Source organism: Salmo salar, chromosome 11 (assembly GCF_965601325.2).
Source record: "Salmo salar chromosome 11, fSalSal1, whole genome shotgun sequence".
NCBI classification, from domain to species: domain Eukaryota; kingdom Metazoa; phylum Chordata; class Actinopteri; order Salmoniformes; family Salmonidae; genus Salmo; species Salmo salar.
In genome coordinates, this window is record NC_138301.1 from 106,442,756 (window position 1) to 106,464,473 (window position 21,718).

General features: G+C 47.8%; 1 protein-coding gene and 1 non-coding gene across 2 annotated transcripts; one reads left to right on the top strand and one right to left on the bottom strand.

Annotated features, from left to right (window-relative positions):
* Positions 1-449: 449 nt before the first annotated feature.
* On the bottom strand, positions 450-19,977 carry tmm47 (Transmembrane protein 47). The gene is given in 3 exon segments (NM_001139798.1): positions 450-2,166; positions 17,102-17,242; positions 19,704-19,977. Coding segments are annotated over 3 exon segments (519 nt in total). The 5' UTR covers positions 19,900-19,977; the 3' UTR covers positions 450-1,984.
* trnaa-ugc (transfer RNA alanine (anticodon UGC)) lies at positions 14,729-14,804 on the top strand. The gene has a single exon. It is a non-coding gene; the product is annotated as a tRNA-Ala (tRNA).
* Positions 19,978-21,718: the final 1,741 nt, after the last annotated feature.

The following is a 21,718-nucleotide window of genomic DNA, read 5'->3' on the forward strand; positions in this document are numbered from 1 at the left end:
GCTCCAGCCCAGGAGTCTCATTCCCACGTCCCATTTAGCCGTAAGCAGCCACACTGGTAATGACAACTATAATTGCCCTGCTGCGGCTGTTTCGTTCTGGCCTGCGAGGCCCTTGTGTCCTGGGTCATGATAGAATGGTGCAGCCATGTAAGAGTTTGCAAGTGGCTCCCTGCCATGCCGCTTCCTCCAAAGAGAGGAACTGATCATTTACATTTCTCCTCAGTGGTACATTCCTGCCATAGTTTCACTGGGTATTTCTGGGCCAGAGTTATGACTGGAACTATACTGTTCAAAGACTATGTAATGCATGTTCACATGACTTTCACTCTTCATAGTTGTGCAAATGTTCAGACTACCAAATCAACTTGCAAAGCATTTGACATAATCCAGAGCAAAACGCTTAAGACTGCTGTAATAATTTGAAATAAATGAGAAGCGTTTGGTCATTATTGCATATATATCAGTATTGTTTATTTTACACTACAAATGTCAGGAGGAGTTAGAAAACCAGGTATGTTTTGGGATTCACCCATTTTAAGTTCTCAGTGTTCAGAAACTGCAATTATCAAACAGCAATACATAAAATATATATATTCCTGTGGGAGAATAGATAGCAAGATAAATGATACCATCAATACATTAACAATATTATTTGTCGTCATCACATAAAAATACACAAAAGAAAAAAAAGGAATATATGGGTCGTTCCACTAAGAGTGCCTTTTGCATCTATTTGCTATTTTAAGTAAACATTGTGCACCGATATTACATTTTAAAAGACTGTTATATTAAATTAATATACACCACATGGAGAATTCTATAAATCACATTTTTATATGAATAAAGACTTGCTAAAGAGCCCAAATTCTGTATTTTGACATGTCCCTCCATGCACCCTCTGTGACTTTTAATATTTAACCCACTAAACCCTAAAATTCTGTAAGTTTTCACCATCATTGTAAAGCCCTAGTTATGAAATTGCTTTGACAAAATCATTTCTGAAAATGATTTATTTAATGTGATTAGTGAATCATTTACCTCTGCCCCTCATTTTAAGGTCAACCCTGTTACATTATCTTAACTCTCGTTTTAATATGGTGAAACTATGCCTTCATTTTGAAGGCTCTACTCCTATTGGCCATTTTCTGGTGTCTGTCGTGGAAAGTGAGGGGCTCGAGCACAACACATCAACCCTGTTACCCATAGATAGACATACTAGAAATGTTTAAACAATTAAACATTTTTGGTGAAGCTTGCATTCAATTGCCACTCCCTGTTGGAAACAACAAGCTTCCAAGTCAAAACAGGATTCATGGCTGATTTAAGATTAAATTGTCAACCCTGTTACTTTATTTGGCACCTAATAGGGACTTTTTATTGTCTTTTATATTTATTTTGAGATGGGAAAACTTTTATTAAGTTGAACATTTGCTCTTTATGACAGAATGTTAAAATGTTAAATCAAAACATATTTTTTTCAAAAGCCACCGAATTGGTGGGATGGCCCATATACTGTGACAATCCCTTATATAAACACCTCAGCTCAGAGGGTAGGGCTCAGAGAATCTACTTCCTTGTTGCTCTACGAATGGAGATTCATGGGATGTGCTGTAGAAAAGTTCATAGGTCGAGTGGCCCGTCTGTCCAAAACCATTTCTGTGATTTAACATCATGGCTGTCTGTCTGTCTGACCGTGGTGAGGGTCTCTGGCACCCCACTGGACACAGGCAGACATTCTCTCCACACAGCTGCTCCTCCGACTTCATCTCTCCTGCTGATCAGCCAGAGCCAGGAGCCCTCACACGCTGTCTATAAATAACAGAGATGTACTGTATGTAGGTGTCGAAGCTTGTCTATGTGGGCAGAGGAAGGATGTGTTTGTGTGGGTGTGTTGTCGCACAAGAGAGTGAATGGCAATATTTGTTTGTGTGTGTGACAGAAAGAGCAAGAGAGAGATATAGAGAGTAGGAGAGAGAGAGAGGACTCAGTACATAGCGTCCTCGTACATGTCCGTCCGGAGGCAGAAGAGGATGCCTCCCCCTAGCATGAAGATGGTGCCTCCCCAGCCCAGTCCGTAGCCCCAGTTGAACTCATGGTAGGTCTGGAGGACAGTTCCATCAATAAACTTGATTGGGTAGAGGACCAGTGCACAGGCCTGAAGGACCACTGAAAGAAAGGGGGAAAAAACATAACATATTTACATCTTTCTGTGAGTTAACATTTTACAGTTTAGCAATTAGACAATGTACGTATGTCTACAATCTCTGTATACTATGTGAGATGGTAAAAGGGAACATCACCAGATAGCCATGATCACTTCTGCTTGCCTGACAAGGCTCTTTGTTGTATGAATGAATGACTACCTGTGTGCAGGTAGAGAACCATTGATGCCAAGGCTTCTGATGGGAAACTGGAGCTGTGTGCGAGTCAGAGAGGGGACAACAGCCAGGGCCAGGAAAAGGGTGGTAGATAGATATCCCAACCCAGCCGTTACCCAGGGGGTCCATTCACACACCTCCCCTCAGCGTCCACTACACTCTATAAACCCTGTTCCTCCTCCACGGGTCCAATCACACTGTCTGCTCCTACCCTCAGAGGCCCAACAGCTGCTTATTACTGTAGCCTGCAGCCAACTACCAGGCACAACACACCCACCGGGCTTATTACTGTAGCCTGCAGCCAACTACCAGGCACAACACACCCACCGGGCTTATTACTGTAGCCTGCAGCCAACTACCAGGCACAACACACCCACCGGGCTTATTACTGTAGCCTGCAGTAAACTACCAGGCACAACACACCCACCGGGCTTATTACTGTAGCCTGCAGCCAGGCACAACCGGCACAACAGACCCACCGGGCTTATTACTGTAGCCTGCAGCCAACTACCATGCACAACACACCCACCGGGCTTATTACTGTAGCCTGCAGCCAACTACCAGGCACAACACACCCACCGGGCTTATTACTGTAGCCTGCAGCCAACTACCAGGCACAACACACCCACCGGGCTTATTACTGTAGCCTGCAGCCAACTACCAGGCACAACACACCCACCGGGCTTATTACTGTAGCCTGCAGCCAACTACCAGGCACAACACACCCACCGGGCTTATTACTGTAGCCTGCAGCCAACTACCAGGCACAACACACCCACCGGGCTTATTACTGTAGCCTGCAGCCAACTACCAGGCACAACACACCCACCGGGCTTATTAGTGTAGCCTGCAGCCAACTACCAGGCACAACACACCCACCGGGTTTATTACTGTAGCCTGCAGCCAACTACCAGGCACAACACACCCACCGGGCTTATTACTGTAGCCTGCAGCCAACTACCAGGCACAACACACCCACCGGGCTTATTACTGTAGCCTGCAGCCAACTACCAGGCACAACACACCCACCGGATTTATTACTGTAGCCTGCAGCCAACTACCAGGCACAACACACCCACCGGGCTCATTACTGCAGCCAACTACCAGGCACAACACACCCACCGGGCTCATTACTGCAGCCTGCAGCCAACTACCAGGCACAACACACCCACCGGGCTTATTACTGTAGCCTGCAGCCAACTACCAGGCACAACACACCCACCGGGCTTATTACTGTAGCTTGCAGCCAACTACCAGGCACAACACACCCACCGGGCTTATTACTGTAGCCTGCAGCCAACTACCAGGCACAACACACCCACCGGGCTTATTACTGTAGCCTGCAGCCAACTACCAGGCACAACACACCCACCGGGCTTATTACTGTAGCCTGCAGCCAACTACCAGGCACAACACACCCACCGGGCTTATTAGTGTAGCCTGCAGCCAACTACCAGGCACAACACACCCACCGGGTTTATTACTGTAGCCTGCAGCCAACTACCAGGCACAACACACCCACCGGGCTTATTACTGTAGCCTGCAGCCAACTACCAGGCACAACACACCCACCGGGCTTATTACTGTAGCCTGCAGCCAACTACCAGGCACAACACACCCACCGGATTTATTACTGTAGCCTGCAGCCAACTACCAGGCACAACACACCCACCGGGCTCATTACTGCAGCCAACTACCAGGCACAACACACCCACCGGGCTCATTACTGCAGCCTGCAGCCAACTAATCAAATCAAATTTTATTGGTCACATACACAAATTTAGCAGATGTTATTGTGGGTGTAGCGAAATGCTTGTGTTCCTAGCTCCAACAGTGCAGTAATATCTAACAACTCACAACAATACACACAAATCTAAATGTAAAATAATGGAATTAAGAAATATATATCGGAGTGGCATTGACTAAAATACAGTACAATAGAATACAGTATATAGATATGAAATGAGTAAAGCAGTATGTAAACATTATTAAAGTGACCAGTGATTCCATGTCTATGTATATAGGGCAGCAGCCTTTAAGGTACAGGGTTGAGTAACCGGGTGGTAGCCGGCTAGTGAACAGTCTGATGGCATTGAGATAGAAGCTGTTTTTCAGTATCTCGGTCCCAGCTTTTATGCACATGTACTGACCTCACCTTCAGGATGATAGCAGGGTGAACAGGCTGAGGCTCGGGTGGTTGATTTCCTTGATGATCTCTTTGGTCTTCCTGTGACATCAGGTGCTGTAGGTGTCCTGGAGGGCTGGCATTTTGCCAACGGTGATGCGTTGGGCAGACCGTACCACCCTCTGGAGAGCCCTGCGGTTGCGGGCGTTGCAGTTGCCGTACCAGGCGGTGATACAGCCCGACAGGATACTCTCAATTGTGCATCTGTAAAAGTTTGTGAGGTTCTTAGGGGCCAAGCCAAATTTCTTCAGCCTCCTGAGGTTGAAGAGGCCTTCTTCACCACACTGTCTGTGCGGGTGGACCCTTTCGGTTTGTCAGCGATGTGTACGCCGAGGAACTTGAAGCTTTCCACTTTCTCCACTGCGGTCCTGTTGATGTGGATAAGGGCGTGCTCCCTCTGCTTTTTCCTGAAGTCCATGATTAGCCCCTTTGTTTTGTTGCCGTTGAGGCAGAGGTTATTTTCCTGGCACCACTCCGCCAGGATCCTCACCTCCTCCCTGTAGGCTGTCTTGCCATTGTTGGTAATCAGGCCTACTATGGTTGTGTTGTCTGCAAACTTGATGATTGAGTTGGAGGTGTGCGTGGCCACACAGTCATGGGTGAATAGGGAGTACAGGAGGGGGCTAAGCACGCAACCTTGTTGAGGATCAGTGAAGTGGAGGTATTGTTTCCTACCTTCACCACCTGGGGCGGCCAGTCAGGAAGTCCAGGACCCCAGATGCGCAGGGCGGGGTTCAGACCCAGGGCCCCGATCTTGATGATGAGCTTGGAGGGTATTATGGTGTTGAAGGCTGAGCTATAATCAATGATCAGCATTCTTACATAAGTATTCCTCTTGTCCAGATGGGATAGGGCAGTGTCCAGTGCAATGGCGATTGCATTGTATGTGGACCTATTGGGGCGGTAAGCAAATTGAAGTGGGTCTCGGGTGTCAGGTAAGGTAGAGGTGATATGATTTTTAACTAGCCTGTCAAAGCACTTCATGACAGAAGTGAGTGCTATGGGGTGATTGTCATTTAGTTCAGTTACCTTTGCTTTCTTAGGTACAGGAACAATTGTGGACATCTTGAAGCAAGTGGGGACAGCAGACTGGGCTTGGGAGAAATGTAATATGTCCGTAAACACTCCATGGTCAGCGCATGCTCTGAGGACGCGGATAGGGATGCCGTCTGGGCCGGCAGCCATGTGAGGGTTAACACGCTTAAAATGTCTTACGTCGGCCATGGAGATCGAGAGCCAACAGTCCTTGGGAGTGGGCTGCGTCGATGGCACTGTGCGATTGCCTTACGGAGGGAATAACTACACGGTTTGTATTCATCCATATTCCCGGTCACCTTGCCATGGTTAAATACGGTGGTTTGCGCTTTCAGTTTAGCGCAAATGCTGCCATCTATCCACGGTGTATGGTTTGGGTAGGTTTTAATAGTCACAGTGGGAACAACATCCTCTATACACTTCCTGATGAACTCAGTCACCGTGTCCGTGTATACGTCAATGGTATTCTCAGAGGCTACCCAGAACATATCCCAGTCCACGTGATCAAAACAATCTTGAAGCATGGATTCCGATTGGTCAGATGAGCATTGAATAGACCTTAGCACGGGTACTTCCTGTTTGAGTTTCTGCCTATAGGAAGGGAGGAGCAAAATGGAGTTGTGATCTGATTTGCCGAAGAGAGGGCGGGAGGGGCTTGTAGGTATATGTGAAGAGAGAATAGCAATGGTCGAGTATTTTCCCAGCGTGAGAACTAAAGTCAATGTGTTGATAGAACTTCGGTAGCATTTTCCTCAAATTTGCTTTGTTAAAATCCCCAGCTACAATAAAATGCGGCCTCAGAATATGTGGTTTCCAGTTTGCACAAAGTCCAGTGTAGTTCCATGAGGGTCGTCATGGTATCGGCTTGAGGGGGAATATACACAGCTGTGACTATAACTGAGAGAATTCTCTGGGGAGGTAATACGGTCGGCATTTGATTGTGAGGTTTCTGTACGTTATCACAATCACACCATGAGTGGATAATCATGAAACATACACCACCGCCCTACCAGGCACAACACACCCACCAGACTCATTACTGCAGCACAACACGCTGGCCCATACTTCACCACACAGTAAACAAACAACATCCTGTATCCAATCTCTAGTTCTCTTGTAACGTTCTAATGCATCCTCCTTCAGTTGACTCTGAGCAGTACTCTACTATATGTTATACTCTATGGTGGTGGCATAACATTCTTGGGCTTTATTAACCACGGCCTAAATATAGGCTCATTGGCCCGTATTCACAAAGCAACTCAGGCGAGTGCTGATCTAGGATCAGTTTGCCTTTCAGGTCAAAATGAATAGGTTTATATGGAGAGCAGGCACCTGATCCTAGATCAGAACTCCTACTCTCAGACGCTTTATGAATACAGGCCATTGTATTAAACAATTCTGGTCCAGTATTTTACACGCTGTACTGAAGTATTTAGGTAAAGGCCTACAGATACTGGATCTTAATTTGACCAGTATTGTCGTAGCTAAATAATCCTACAGCATAATAGTCCATAATGTTGCTCGATCGGTGGTTATGCTATTAGCTGGAAAAATGAGGCTACATGAAAAGTGCAATAGGCTCACCTTAAAACTATCAGCAAAAAAAGAGATCAAATTACACTGAACAAAAATATAAATGCCAATATGCAACAATTATGTTACCGCTCATATAACGAAATTAGTCAATTGAAATAAATTCATTAGGCCCTAATCTATGGATTTCACATGACTGGGACTACAGATATGCATCTGTTGGTCACAGATACCTTAAAAAAAGGTAAGGGTGTGGATCAGAAGACCAGTCAGTATCTGGTGTGACCACCATTTGCCTCATGCAGCGCGACACATCTCCTTCACATAGAGTTGATCAGGATGTTGATTGTGACCTGTTGAATGTTGTCCCACTCCTCTTCAATGGCAGTGCGAAGTTTCTGGATATTGGCAGGAATTGGAACATGCTGAGCATCCCAAACATGCTCAATGGGTGACATGTCTGGTGAATACGCAGGCCAGGAAAGAACTGGGAAATTTTTTGTTTCCAGGAATTGTGTACAGATCCTTGTGACATGGGGCCGTGCATTCTCATGCTGAAACGGTGATGGCGGAATATGAATGGCACGACAATGGGCCTTAAGATCTCGTCCCGGTATATCTGTGCATTCAAATTGCCCTCGATAAAATGCAATTGTGATCATTGTCAGTAGCTTATGCCTGCCCATACCATAACCCCACCGCCACCACGGGGCACTCTGTTCACAACACTGACATCAGCAAACTGCTCGCCCACACGACGCCACACACGCTATCTGCCATCTGACCGGTATAGCTGAAATCAGGATTAATCTGTGAAGATCACACATTGAAGGTGAGCATTTGCCCACTGAAGTCAGTTACGACACCGAACTGCAGTCAGGTCAAGACCCTGGTGAGGACAACGAGCACACAGATGAGCTTCCCTGTGACGGATTCTGACAGTTTGTGCAGAAATCCTTTGGTTGTGTAAACCCACAGTTTCATCAGGTGTCCGGGTTGCTGGTCTCAGACGATCGTGCAGGTGAGGAATCCAGATGTGGAGGTCCTGGGTTGGCATGGTTACACGTGGTCAGTGGTTGTGAGGCCGGTTGGACATACTGCCAAATTCTTTAAAAAGACGTTGGAGGCGGTTTATGGTAGAGAAATGAACATTCAATTGTCTGGCAACAGCTTTGGTGGACATTCCTGCAGTCAGTATCCCAATAACACACTCCCTCAAAACCTGAGACAACTTGTGCCATTGTGTTTTATGACCATGGTGTTTAATCAGCTTCTTGATATGCCACACCTGTCAGGTGGATGGATTGTCTTGGCAAAGTAGAAATGCTCACTAACAGGGAGGTAAAGTGCTTAAGTGATTTTTGTGCCTATGGAAAAATGTTGTGATCTTTTATTTCAGCTGATGAAACATGGGACCAACACGAATATATTTTTGTTCAGTGTAAGATCTGACACCTGTACTATAACTGGCTCTATGTAGGCATAATACTGTCATATGATCCTGAACTTCCAGAGAAAAGTCAAATGTTCCACCAGTGTTTAAAGTTGTGTTCCACTGGACTGTATTGAGTCTGTAGTGGCAGAGTAAAGAACACTGTTAAAGCTCCCAATTCACCGCTTCATCGACAATGTTTGACCTGACGAAGATCCGATTCGGATGGAAACGTTGTCAATAAAGCGGTGAATTGGGAGCTTTAACAGTGTGCAGGCCTTCTTGTTCTTTACTAGTGTTCTTTATTGGCCTATGTTTTTAAGGATGTGCGTATGCCCACAAACTTTTCTATAGACTGTAGTGGCAGAGGTCATAATAGAAAACCTGATGTCACACAGAACTTTCATTATGGACGTGTGTTAACATTGTTTGGTGCAACTTGCAGAGCAGGAGAGGTTTAACACAGTAGTTGTGACGACCCTCCCACTCCGTCTGCCGTATTCTCTCTTTGCTTTTGTTTCCTTATTAGGATGCCGGTGGGCGGAGCTACAGGGGAAACACCTGGGCCCGGGTGTGTCCCAGGATAAAGGCACCTCTTCCACATTCATTGGAGAGACTCTCTCCATGCAGACACACTATGTTTATTTGTATATAGGTTACCTTAGTTAATAAATATAGATTTTGTTATTCCTCGTCTCCACGTTGTCTCCCTGTTGTTACGAACTTTGAGCCGGTTCGTGACACAGTTGTCAGGTTGTTATAAGGCTCAGTGAGTGTTCTGTACATCCTGTGGAATAGTCACCAGTGTTAGCCGATTGAACTTTGATCTAATACCGCTACAACTGTTAAAGTTATGAATCACTTTGGCTCCCTTTGGTCACATTGTGTAAACTCCTCCCTCACATCACATTCCTCACATTCTGAGTCAACACATTCTTAATAAATCCTTTTAAGAGCAGGAAGCTGTCATTGCATGTGTGTGCACGTACATGTCTGCTTACACGTGTGTGTGTGTGGTCACGCATGTGTGTTCTTCCTACTTTTAGAGTCAAACGGTAGGGTGCCTAGTTAAGAGAGAGAAATACCACACTGTGGGCCCTCTAGACATTTTAACTACTGTTCCTTGTGTGTGTGTGTGTGTGTGTGTGTGTGTGTGTGTGTGTGTGTGTGTGTGTGTGTGTGTGTGTGTGTGTGTGTGTACGTGTGTGTGTGTATACGTGTGTGTACGTGTGAGTACTGGACTCAGAGCGAGGACATTGTGTATTTTACTGAGACCACCTATTTCCTTCCTGCTGTACAAGGCGGCGGGGCCTGGAGGAGAGGAGATGGAGAGGGGGGTAGGCTGAGACATAAGCCAAGGAACATGACTCTTGAGGGAGGCCAGACTGAAGCAGCTGCGTTGGGGCTGTTCCTCTGGCCAGCAGTTAGGCACAACACTTGACTCCAAGCCTTTCTCTGACTAGGGGAAAGGCTGGGAAATGTACCACTCTCTCTCTCTCCCATGACTGAGGGCTCTCTCCCTCTCTCTCCCATGACAGAGGGCTCTCTCCCTCTCTCTCCCATGACAGAGGGCTCTCTCCCTCTCTCTCCCATGACTGAGGGCTCTCTCCCTCTCTCTCCCATGACTGAGGGCTCTCTCCCTCTCTCTCCCATGACTGAGGGCTCTCTCCCTCTCTCTCCCATGACTGAGGGCTCTCTCCCTCTCCCTCCCATGACTGAGGGCTCTCTCCCTCTCCCTCCCATGACTGAGGGCTCTCTCCCTCTCCCCCTCTCCCTCCCATGACTGAGGGCTCTCTCCCTCTCCCTCCCATGACTGAGGGCTCTCTCCCTCTCCCTCCCATGACTGAGGGCTCTCTCCCTCCCATGACTGAGGGCTCTCCCCCTCTCCCCCCTCCATCCCATGACTGAGGGCTCTCTCCCCCTCTCCCCCCTCCATCCCGTGACTGAGGGCTCTCTCCCCCTCTCCCCCCTCCATCCCGTGACTGAGGGCTCTCTCCCCCCCCCCCCCCTCCATCCCGTGACTGAGGGCTCTCTCCCCCTCTCCCCCCTCCATCCCGTGACTGAGGGCTCTCTCCCCCTCTCCCCCCTCCATCCCGTGACTGAGGGCTCTCTCTCCCCCTCTCCCCCCTCCATCCCGTGACTGAGGGCTCTCCCCCCCCCCCCCCCACCCTGTGACTGAGGGCTCTCTCCCCCTCCATCCTGTGACTGAGGGCTCTCTCCCCCTCCATCCTGTGACTGAGGGCTCTCTCCCCCCCCTCCACCCTGTGACTGAGGGCTCTCTCCCCCCCCTCCACCCTGTGACTGAGGGCTCTCTCCCCCCCCCCACCCTGTGACTGAGGGCTCTCTCCCCCTCCATCCTGTGACTGAGGGCTCTCTCCCCCTCCACCCTGTGACTGAGGGCTCTCTCCCCCTCCATCCAGTGACTGAGGGCTCTCTCCCCCTCCATCCCGTGACTGAGGGCTCTCTCCCCCTCTCCCCCCTCCATCCCGTGACTGAGGGCTCTCTCCCCCTCTCCCCCTCTCCCCCCTCCATCCCGTGACTGAGGGCTCTCCCCCCCCCCCCCCCCCACCCTGTGACTGAGGGCTCTCTCCCCCTCCATCCTGTGACTGAGGGCTCTCTCCCCCTCCATCCTGTGACTGAGGGCTCTCTCCCCCCCCTCCACCCTGTGACTGAGGGCTCTCTCCCCCCCCTCCACCCTGTGACTGAGGGCTCTCTCCCCCCCCATCCTGTGACTGAGGGCTCTCTCCCCCTCCACCCTGTGACTGAGGGCTCTCTCCCCCTCCATCCAGTGACTGAGGGCTCTCTCCCCCTCCATCCCGTGACTGAGGGCTCTCTCCCCCTCCATCCCGTGACTGAGGGCTCTCTCCCCCTCCATCCAGTGACTGAGGGCTCTCTCCCCCTCCATCCCGTGACTGAGGGCTCTCTCCCCCTCCATCCAGTGACTGAGGGCTCTCTCCCCCTCCATCCAGTGACTGAGGGCTCTCTCCCCCTCCATCCCGTGACTGAGGGCTCTCTCCCCCTCCACCCTGTGACTGAGGGCTCTCTCCCCCTCCATCCAGTGACTGAGGGCTCTCTCCCCCTCCATCCCGTGACTGAGGGCTCTCTCCCCCTCCATCCAGTGACTGAGGGCTCTCTCCCCCTCCATCCCGTGACTGAGGGCTCTCTCCCCCTCCACCCCGTGACTGAGGGCTCTCTCCCCCTCCATCCCGTGACTGAGGGCTCTCTCCCCCTCCATCCTGTGACTGAGGGCTCTCTCCCCCTCCACCCCGTGACTGAGGGCTCTCTCCCCCTCCATCCTGTGACTGAGGGCTCTCTCCCCCTCCATCCCGTGACTGAGGGCTCTCTCCCCCTCCACCCCGTGACTGAGGGCTCTCTCCCCCTCCATCCTGTGACTGAGGGCTCTCTCCCCCTCCATCCTGTGACTGAGGGCTCTCTCCCCCTCCACCCCGTGACTGAGGGCTCTCTCCCCCTCCATCCTGTGACTGAGGGCTCTCTCCCCCCCCTCCACCCTGTGACTGAGGGCTCTCTCCCCCTCCATCCCGTGACTGAGGGCTCTCTCCCCCTCCATCCCGTGACTGAGGGCTCTCTCCCCCTCCACCCCGTGACTGAGGGCTCTCTCCCCCTCCATCCTGTGACTGAGGGCTCTCTCCCCCTCCATCCTGTGACTGAGGGCTCTCTCCCCCTCCACCCCGTGACTGAGGGCTCTCTCCCCCTCCATCCTGTGACTGAGGGCTCTCTCCCCCTCCATCCCGTGACTGAGGGCTCTCTCCCCCTCCATCCTGTGACTGAGGGCTCTCTCCCCCTCCATCCTGTGACTGAGGGCTCTCTCCCCCTCCACCCCGTGACTGAGGGCTCTCTCCCCCTCCATCCCGTGACTGAGGGCTCTCTCCCCCTCCACCCCGTGACTGAGGGCTCTCTCCCCCTCCATCCTGTGACTGAGGGCTCTCTCCCCCTCCACCCCGTGACTGAGGGCTCTCTCCCCCTCCACCCCGTGACTGAGGGCTCTCTCCCCCTCCACCCCGTGACTGAGGGCTCTCTTCCCCTCCTTCTTCCCCCTCCCTCCACCTCTCTCCTGTGACTGGGGGCTTTCCTGCCATAAGGAGACCTTTATCCTGACCAGGCCTGAAAGCACTGCCTCTTACACATTTCTCAGCAAATGACAAACAGCGAAAGCCTCAGACATATCTACCCACTACATACTGTTCCTACAGTACTGCAGGCTTTCATGCTGTTTAGGTTTTTCCAAGAGCGAACTTAAGTAACCGGTGATGGAACCAATGGTTGGCTGTATCCATCCTTACACCTGTCCCCCAATGGACTTGCACAACACTTCCCAAACACAACACTTCCCAAACACAACACTTCCCAAACACAACACTTCCCAAACACAACACTTAGAAAATATATGTGTTGAGGCCTAAGAAGAGAAAGTACAGGGAGTGGGAGTAAGGGTATTTGTTAGCATTCAACATAAATGGCATAGCAGGATGCATGTCTGTTATATAAACAAGTTTTATATTGGGGAAGGTTGTACTGAGCACCACCCAAGTAAGGCTGTGGTCTCTGCTTCATCATTGTTTTCAAACCACAAGATGTACCGACTGCACTGTACACCGCTCTAATCCTGACATCACACACACAAACATAAAACACACAGACACGCACGAACACACCTTTTGTTTTTCATTATTAGAACAAACAACAAAAACAATGTCCGTTTAATATTGCTTTCTTATATTTTAACCTTTATTTAACTAGGCAAGTCAGCTAAGAACAAATTCTTACTTTACAATGAAGGCCTACCCCGGCCAAACCCTAACCCGGACGACGCTAGGCCAATTGTGCACCGCCCGATTGGATTCGCAATCACGGCCGGTTGTGATACAGCCTGGAATTGAACCAGGGTCTGTAGTGACGCCTCTAGCACAGAGATGCAGTGCCTTAGACTGCTGCACCACTCGGGAGCCCTGGTCTACTATGCTTGTCCCCTCTGTGAATGTTTTATATGGTGATGTATTGGTTTTAATATGCAGCTGTTCATTTGCAACAGTACAGTTCACAACAAGACAAACACAAAGTATTGTGAAATTCATTTTTTGAACAATGACTTTATGAGTTCAGCGCTCCTCTGCACTGTCATTCCAGGACAATTTACTGTGTTTCACTGAGCCTGAAAAGGAAAAGGACCAGAGCAGACAGAAAGAGTGAGTGAGTGAGTGAGTACAGACAAAGCAGAGAGAGAGAGAGTAGACAAAGCAGAGAGAGCAGAGAGAGAGAGAGAGAGAGAGCAGAGAGAGAGAGAGAGAGAGAGTAGACAAAGCAGAGAGAGCAGAGAGAGAGAGAGCAGAGAGAGAGAGCAGAGAGAGAGCAGAGAGAGAGAGAGAGAGAGAGAGTAGACAAAGCAGAGAGAGCAGAGAGAGAGAGAGAGAGTAGACAAAGCAGAGAGAGCAGAGAGAGAGAGAGCAGAGAGAGAGAGAGAGAGAGCGAGCAGACAAAGCAGAGAGAGCAGAGAGAGAGAGAGAGAGAGAGAGAGAGAGAGAGAGAGCAGACAAAGCAGAGAGAGCAGAGAGAGCAGAGAGAGAGTAGACAAAGCAGAGAGAGCAGAGAGCGAGCAGACAAAGCAGAGAGAGCGAGCGAGAAAGAGAGAGAGAGCGAGAGAGAGAGAGAGAGAGAGTAGACAAAGCAGAGAGAGCAGAGAGAGAGAGAGAGAGAGAGAGAGAGAGAGAGAGAGTAGACAAAGCAGAGAGAGCAGAGAGAGAGAGAGAGAGAGAGAGAGAGAGAGAGAGAGAGCGAGCAGACAAAGCAGAGAGCTATGGGGAGGGAATACATTCCTCTCTTCATTGGTAACTGTGCAAATTCTGTGGCTGCTTTTTCTTGGCACACAGCAGCCTGCTTTCTGGGTCTCCCAACAGCTCCCTCACCACAGAAAGAGTTAGCTCAAACCCAACTCCCCTCTTATCGCCCCCACCCTCTCCTTCTCCACACTTTACTATTTAGTATTTTATTAGGATCCACATTAGCTGTTGCCAAGGCAGCAGCTACTCTTCCTGTCCTGAGGTCCAAACAGAGATAAAACATTATATCAAACAAAACACTGTGCATTATATAAATGTATATTTCTCCATTACAGTATTACAATACTACTACTAAGAATAGTGTGTGGATGGTCCCGTGTGGCTCAGTTGGTAGAGCGTGGTGTTTGCAACGCCAGGGTTGTGGGTTCGATTCCCACGGGGGACCAGTACGGGAAAAACAAAAAAAACTAAAATGTTATGAAACGTATGCACTCTGGATAAGAGCATCTGCTAAATGACTAAAATGTTATGAAACGTATGCACTCTGGATAAGAGCATCTGCTAAATGACTAAAATGTTATGAAACGTATGCACTCTGGATAAGAGCATCTGCTAAATGACTAAAATGTTATGAAACGTATGCACTCTGGATAAGAGCATCTGCTAAATGACTAAAATGTTATGAAACGTATGCACTCTGGATAAGAGCATCTGCTAAATGACTAAAATGTTATGAAACGTATGCACTCTGGCTAAGAGCATCTGCTAAATGACTAAAATGTTATGAAACGTATGCACTCTGGATAAGAGCATCTGCTAAATGACTAAAATGTAAAATCTCATGATGTGTGTAGAGTGCATGTTTTAGAGTGTGTGTGTGTGTGTGTGTGTGTGTGTGTGTGTGTGTGTGTGTGTGTGTGTGTGTGTAGAGTGCATGTTTCAGAGGGTGTGTGTAGAGTGCATGTTTTAGAGTGTGTGGGTGTGTGTAGAGTGCATATTTTAGAGGGTGTGTGTAGAGTGCATGTTTTAGAGTGTGTGGGTGTGTGTAGAGTGCATGTTTTAGAGTGTGTGTGTGTGTGTGTGTGTGTGTGTGTGTGTGTAGAATGCATGTTTTAGAGTGTGTGGGTGTGTGTAAAGTGCATGTTTTAGAGTGTGTGTGTGTGTGTGTGTGTGTGTGTGTGTGGTGTGTGTGTGTTTGTGTGTATGTGTGTGTAGAGTGCATGTGTAGAGTGCATAGACCTGGCTATGCTCCCTGCCGTAGACCTGGCTATGCTCCCTGCCGTAGACCTGGCTATGCTCCATGCCGTAGACCTGGCTATGCTCCATGCCGTAGACCTGGCTATGCTCCATGCCGTAGACCTGGCTACGCTCCATGCCATAGGCTGTAGGCTTGGTCATTTATCCGACAAGATATGTTTATGTCCCATGCCATTATTTTCTATTATATGATTTTATAGTAAGAAGAATAGAATTGAACTTAACTGAATGAAATAGAAGTGATATTTTCCCCATTCTGGCGCGAGTGCAAATATGAAGTGGCTATGTGGAGCGTAAAAGTCATCATTTGAAACAGGTCCTATATGCTTGATTTTGAGTTATTTGGCAACTTTAGTTGTGAATGATAGAAACCTTAGAATGTCTTACAAATCAAAATGTATATGGGCTGCATGACAGGACTGTAGGCTATTGATGATTTGAGAAAGTCGCAAAGAAATGCTTGCTCTCTGTTCCTTGCCTCAGGCTGCACATGCTGTGTCCCCTCTCATCAAGTGATCATATTTTCACCCATCAGACTATTCTCTCGTCTTTACTAATATGTAACATTTGTTTTGATTTAGAATGGCCCATTTGGGAACAGAAACAGGGGAAAATCCATGTTATCTCTATGCACTCGAATAAATCAAATCAAACCTTATTTGTCACAGATAGTAAACATCAAGTAGCAGCAGTGTAAAAAGGGGGGGGTCAATGTAAATAGTCCGGTGGCCATTTCATAAATTGTTTAGCAGAGAAGTGAGAGCCAGTTTCATCATAGCGCTTGATGGTTTTTGAGACTGCACTTGAAGAAACTTTCAAAGTTCTTAGAAATGTTCTGCATTAACTGACCTTCATGTCTTAAAGTAATGATGGACTGTCATTTCTCTTTGCTTATTTGAGTTGTTCTTGCCATAATATGGACTTGGTCTTTTACCAAATAGGGCTATTTTCTGTATACCACCCCTACCATGTCACAACACAACTGATTGGCTCAAACACATTAAGAAGGAAAGAAATTCCACAAATTAACTTTTAAGAAGGCACACCTGTTAACTGAAATGCATTCCAGGTGACTACCTCATGATGTTGGTTGAGAGAATGCCAAGAGTGTGCAAAGCTGTCATTAAGGCAAAGCGTGGCTACTTTGAAGAATCTCAAATATGAAATATATTTTGATTTGTTTAACACATTCCATATGTGTTATGTCATAGTTTTAATGTCTTCAGTATTATTCTACAATGTAGAAAATAGTAAAAAATAAAGAAAAACCCTTGAATAAGTAGGTGTGTCCAAACTTTTGACTGGTACTGTATATATATTAAAAATGAACATCATATTTTTTGCAGTGGTGGCAAGAAATGAACAGCGGTTGGCCACTGCCCCTAAATGAATATAGGGGAAACATTAGAGATGTAAGTGATGGTGTTGTGGATTATTGTAGAGTGTTGTACAGTATGTCCATGTATGGTGTTTATGTTGGATGTACCTGCAGTAAACAGGAACACGGCCACCATGCGGTAGTGCCGTCTGTGTGTCCCCCGGCACAGGGAGATGAGGGTCACCAGGAAGGTCACCAGAGTCACCGCAGCCCCGGCCAGCAGCAGCACCAGAGTGGCGATCTGCCAGTCTGCAGGAGGAGGAGACATGTTACAGACAACCATCGCCATCCATTCACAGGGTACTCGACTAGTCACTCACTGAAATCAGACTATGGTGGAGTTGAATGGATCCCCCATTAACTCAGATCAGTGATGACAGACAAACAGGAAACAAATAACCTACTGCTCGTTACAACGCAAAACACGTGTGTGTTTGTGGTCAAGAAAGATCTAAAAATTCCCCATCACACACAGCTCTCCCTCTTCAGTATTAGCAGACAGTGAACAGGGAGCTTAACCCATACAGCTACTTCAAACATGCTCACTTGACTATGTGCCAAAAAGGTTCTCCCATATCCTCCATCCCATCTGCCACTGCCTCTCCTCTGTCCAGGTTCTGGCTGTGCAGAAAGTGCCGAGGTACAGTGCTCCAAAATCCAGCTGACTGTTCAGTTCTCCCTCAGGTCTGTTGCGTCTCGGTTGGCTGGCTCATCTCAGAGAACAGAGAGAAGCTCCACTGGAGGCAGCTAATGGGCTCCGTCTGTCCTCTCTCTCTCTGCCCCCCCAGGCCATTTACTCCTTTGTCTCCTGTAATGTTAACCCCACAACCCTGATGCCCTTGTCCTAATGAGCTCCACCAGGCAGGCGTTCTCTCTCACTGCCCAGGGACAAGCTTATCTCTCAGAGCCCACCTCACATTCCCCCCCCCCCCCCCCCCACATTCCACCACAACAACAGAGGGGAGGAGATCAGAATGCCCCCTCCGCTCCACCTCATAAAGCTGTGTGAGATGAGAGGCCTCCGTCCTCATTTTACCCCGACTCAAACAAGCTGGACAACCACAACACCAGGATGGACCAGAGGAACAATACAGAGACCATTGCATTGACGACACCGTCTGTCCAGACAAACCTCTGAGGTGGGGGTAGCAGGAGGCTCTGGCAGGAGAGTGACAGGTTTTTTTCTGACAGAGACGGACCATTAAGCTGGGTTGGGAGAGGGAGGGTGTCGCTGGCTGGGCACAGATCTGAGAGAAAGGATCCTACCAGAGGAGAGAGCCAGGGTTAACCTGCCTCGCCTGAGCACAGCACCCATCTGGTGTCTGTCTCAGTCTCCACTGCCTGCCAGCCTCTCTGCTCTGTGCTAGAGTCATAAAGCTGGCTGCAGTGGCAGTAGTGTCATCACTAATGCTCTCCCTGCAGGTAAAACAAACAGCACATTCTACTCTGCTTGGAGGTTCAGCCAAAACAGCTACTGAGATACTGAGAAGCAGTAGGGGAGAAGGAAGAAACACTTGTTAGGAAGGAGCATGGGATATTGAAAGAGACCAACGATAGGTTTCAGTAGTGCAATATGATAACATGTTGTTTCCATAAATAGATAGAATACATTCTCATCAAACATATTTTTATGGCCAAAGGAAAGATTTTTTTCTCCCTTAAATACTGTCTTGAACCCTGTAGGAGTGTGTGAGAACTCTGTCTCCTTAAAACAAACTGTGAAATCTATCTATGATAATGCTTTCAGTCCATAACCAAGGACCCTCAATCCCCACCCCCCATTCAAAGAGAGTGAGGGGGACAGAGACATTCACAAAAAGAGAGTGGCCTACACCAGTGGAACGCAACAATAGGTGGAACACACCCACCTGCATTCACGAAGCTTACAAAGGCCAGTGGAGCACACAGATGGCACATCACGTCATAGGGACAACTCTCAGCTGAGAAAGAAAACTTAAAAGTGCAAGATCAAAAAGCCGTGAGGACACGAAAAGAGAACCGATAGGCCTAAACAGCTACTTGTATCTCGAGAATTACTCACATAGGTGGCGAATCTCCGCTATACTGGCGCGCTCTGACTGACAGGGCAGAGAGAAAAATATTACCACTGGCCTGGAACGCAAATGTTACAGTAGACACGCATATGTGGAGCCGGACAGAGAGCTATTACAGTACATTAACAATGGTCCATTGTTTGATCTCCTCATCCATGATGTACATAGAAATTCACCGTAAATTCCAGACATTTCTCTCACTATAATCAGATTGATTCACGCATTGTTCTTCTATCCATCTGGGCCAGTCTGTTAATGTGTGTAGACTAAACATTGTATAGCCTATGCTAGAACTTTGATAAAGAGAAACAACTGAAAAAAAGACTCTGGGTCTCAGTGGGCTTTTCCTGGTCAAATAAAAGGTTAAATACATAAACTGCACCAGAACCCCAGTTTCCATGCCACAGCATGAAGGCAGGCTTTATAGCCAGGTTCTATAACGTGTGTTACAACAGGCCAATATCACAATGTTTGGGTTCATATAGTCCCAAGTCATGCTATGCCAACAAAGGCCTACTTCCCCATTATTTTGGGAGTCAAAGGATTATAACTAATTGTGGGGACCCCTTTTCATCTGGACAGAAAACCACTTGAAAGGCGTGATTTACATCAAGATACAGAATCATTTTAGGAAAAAAACGTGAATCGCTTCTTACCAGATGTGAGGGTGGAAAGGCATCTCCAGCCAGCCTCTGTTTCAGTACATGATTCCCATAGCGACAAAGAAAAACGCTCTGCCGTTACCCAGGCGGGGCTCAATAACGCTACGATGTCCAGACACAATGCCAGAAATACACAAAGTAAAGCAATCAACTTGAACGGTCGGAAAACGTACACTTCATTTATAGACATTTTGTCATATTAAGTTGACTTGGATCCACGCGTGTTGAAATTGAGGGGAAAAGAAAAGCTGCGACAGGGTCCTCAACACGATCAGATCCGAAAGTTCAGAATCGACTACAGCAAGTTGTGGTGCAACCCCTGATAAAGTCCTCTCCTCCAGGCGTCTGTCTGGGCGGACAAGGCGCTTTACTCAGACCCCGTGCGCCCCCATCTGGGCAACTGATATGGCAGCTGGCACAGTCACTGCGGAACTAATTTCACTACTACAGTTGAGATAAGGATGGAAATATACGAGCCATCAATATAAGAATGATTACAGACGGAGTAGTCTCCCGTGGGCAGATTCTGCGTGTAGCTGACCAAATTAAGCGAGATGTTACTTCTGGGTTAACCGAGATTACAGACGGAGGCGCTTTGGATACCATGGACTGGAAACCAAATCCCAAATTCCTCCCCACGTTGGACCATCCTGCCAGTCATTGGTCGCCTAACACCTCTAACAAGGTCACATGACCGTCCCATAACGACCACTTGGTCAGAGGCTGGACCTCAAATCTAATGCGGTCCAAACACTTAAAAGACACACCCTATCCCCTCAGCCCTCAAATTTAGTGGACACTTCTGATGACGTAACATGACGTCTGACGAGTATACACCTGCAGGGGATGGGGGAGGGAGGAAAGAATGACTTTTAAAATGGACCACCCTTGGCCGGAAATTCGTCACTCGTTCATCCCGCCATGATTGTGTTTTCCGCTTGTGGGTGCTTTATATGCGCTTCAGTCAATAATGAATGCATGTCTACTTATATGAAATATATAATTATGAATATATGCCTACTGTATGATAGCTAGAGAATTAATTAGCTAACGTCCTTTATTTAAAAGGGGAGATCAAGCTGATACTAACTATTATAGACCTATTTCTATTTTGCCCTGTTTATCAAACGTGTTGGAAAAAACCTGTCAATAATCAACTGACTGGTTTTCTTGATGTCCATAGTATTCTCTCTGGTATGCAATCTGGTTTCCGCTCAGGTTATATATGTGTCACTGCAACCTTAAAGGTCCTCAATTATGTCACCATTGCCCTTGATTCTAAGCAATGTTGTGCTGCTATTTTTATTGACTTGGCCAAATCTTTTGATACGGTAGACCATTCCATTCTTGTGGGACGGCTAAGGAGTATTGGTGTTTCTGAGGGGTGTTTGGCCTGGTTTGCAAACTACCTCTCTCAAAGAGTGCAGTGTATAATGTCAGAACATCTGCTGTCTCAGCCACTGTCAGTCACCAAGGGTGTACCCCAAGTCTCAATCCTAGGCCTCACGCTGTTCTCAATTTACATCAACAACATAGCTCAGGTAGTAGGAAGCTCTCTCATCCATTTATATGCAGATGATACAGTCTTATACTCAGCTGGCCCCTCCAGCTGATTTTGTGTTAAACGCTCTACAACAAAGGTTTCTTAGTGTCCAACAAGCTTTCTCTGCCCTTAACCTTGTTCTGAACACCTCCAAAACAAAGGTCATGTGGTTTGGTAAAAAGAATGCCCCTCTACCCACAGGTGTGATTACTACCTCTGAGGGTTTAGAGCTTGATGTAGTCCCTTCATACAAGTACTCAGAGGTGTGGACTTGAGTCACATGACTTGGACTTGAGTCAGACTCGAGTCACAAATATGATGACTTGCAACTCGACTTTGACTTTAACACCAATGACTCATGACTTAACTTGGACTTGAGCTTTTTGACTCGACCTGACTTGATACCCTCCCCAAGCCCAAATATAAAAAATGATGCTACAAAAAAAAGTGTGCAGCGCATCAACTC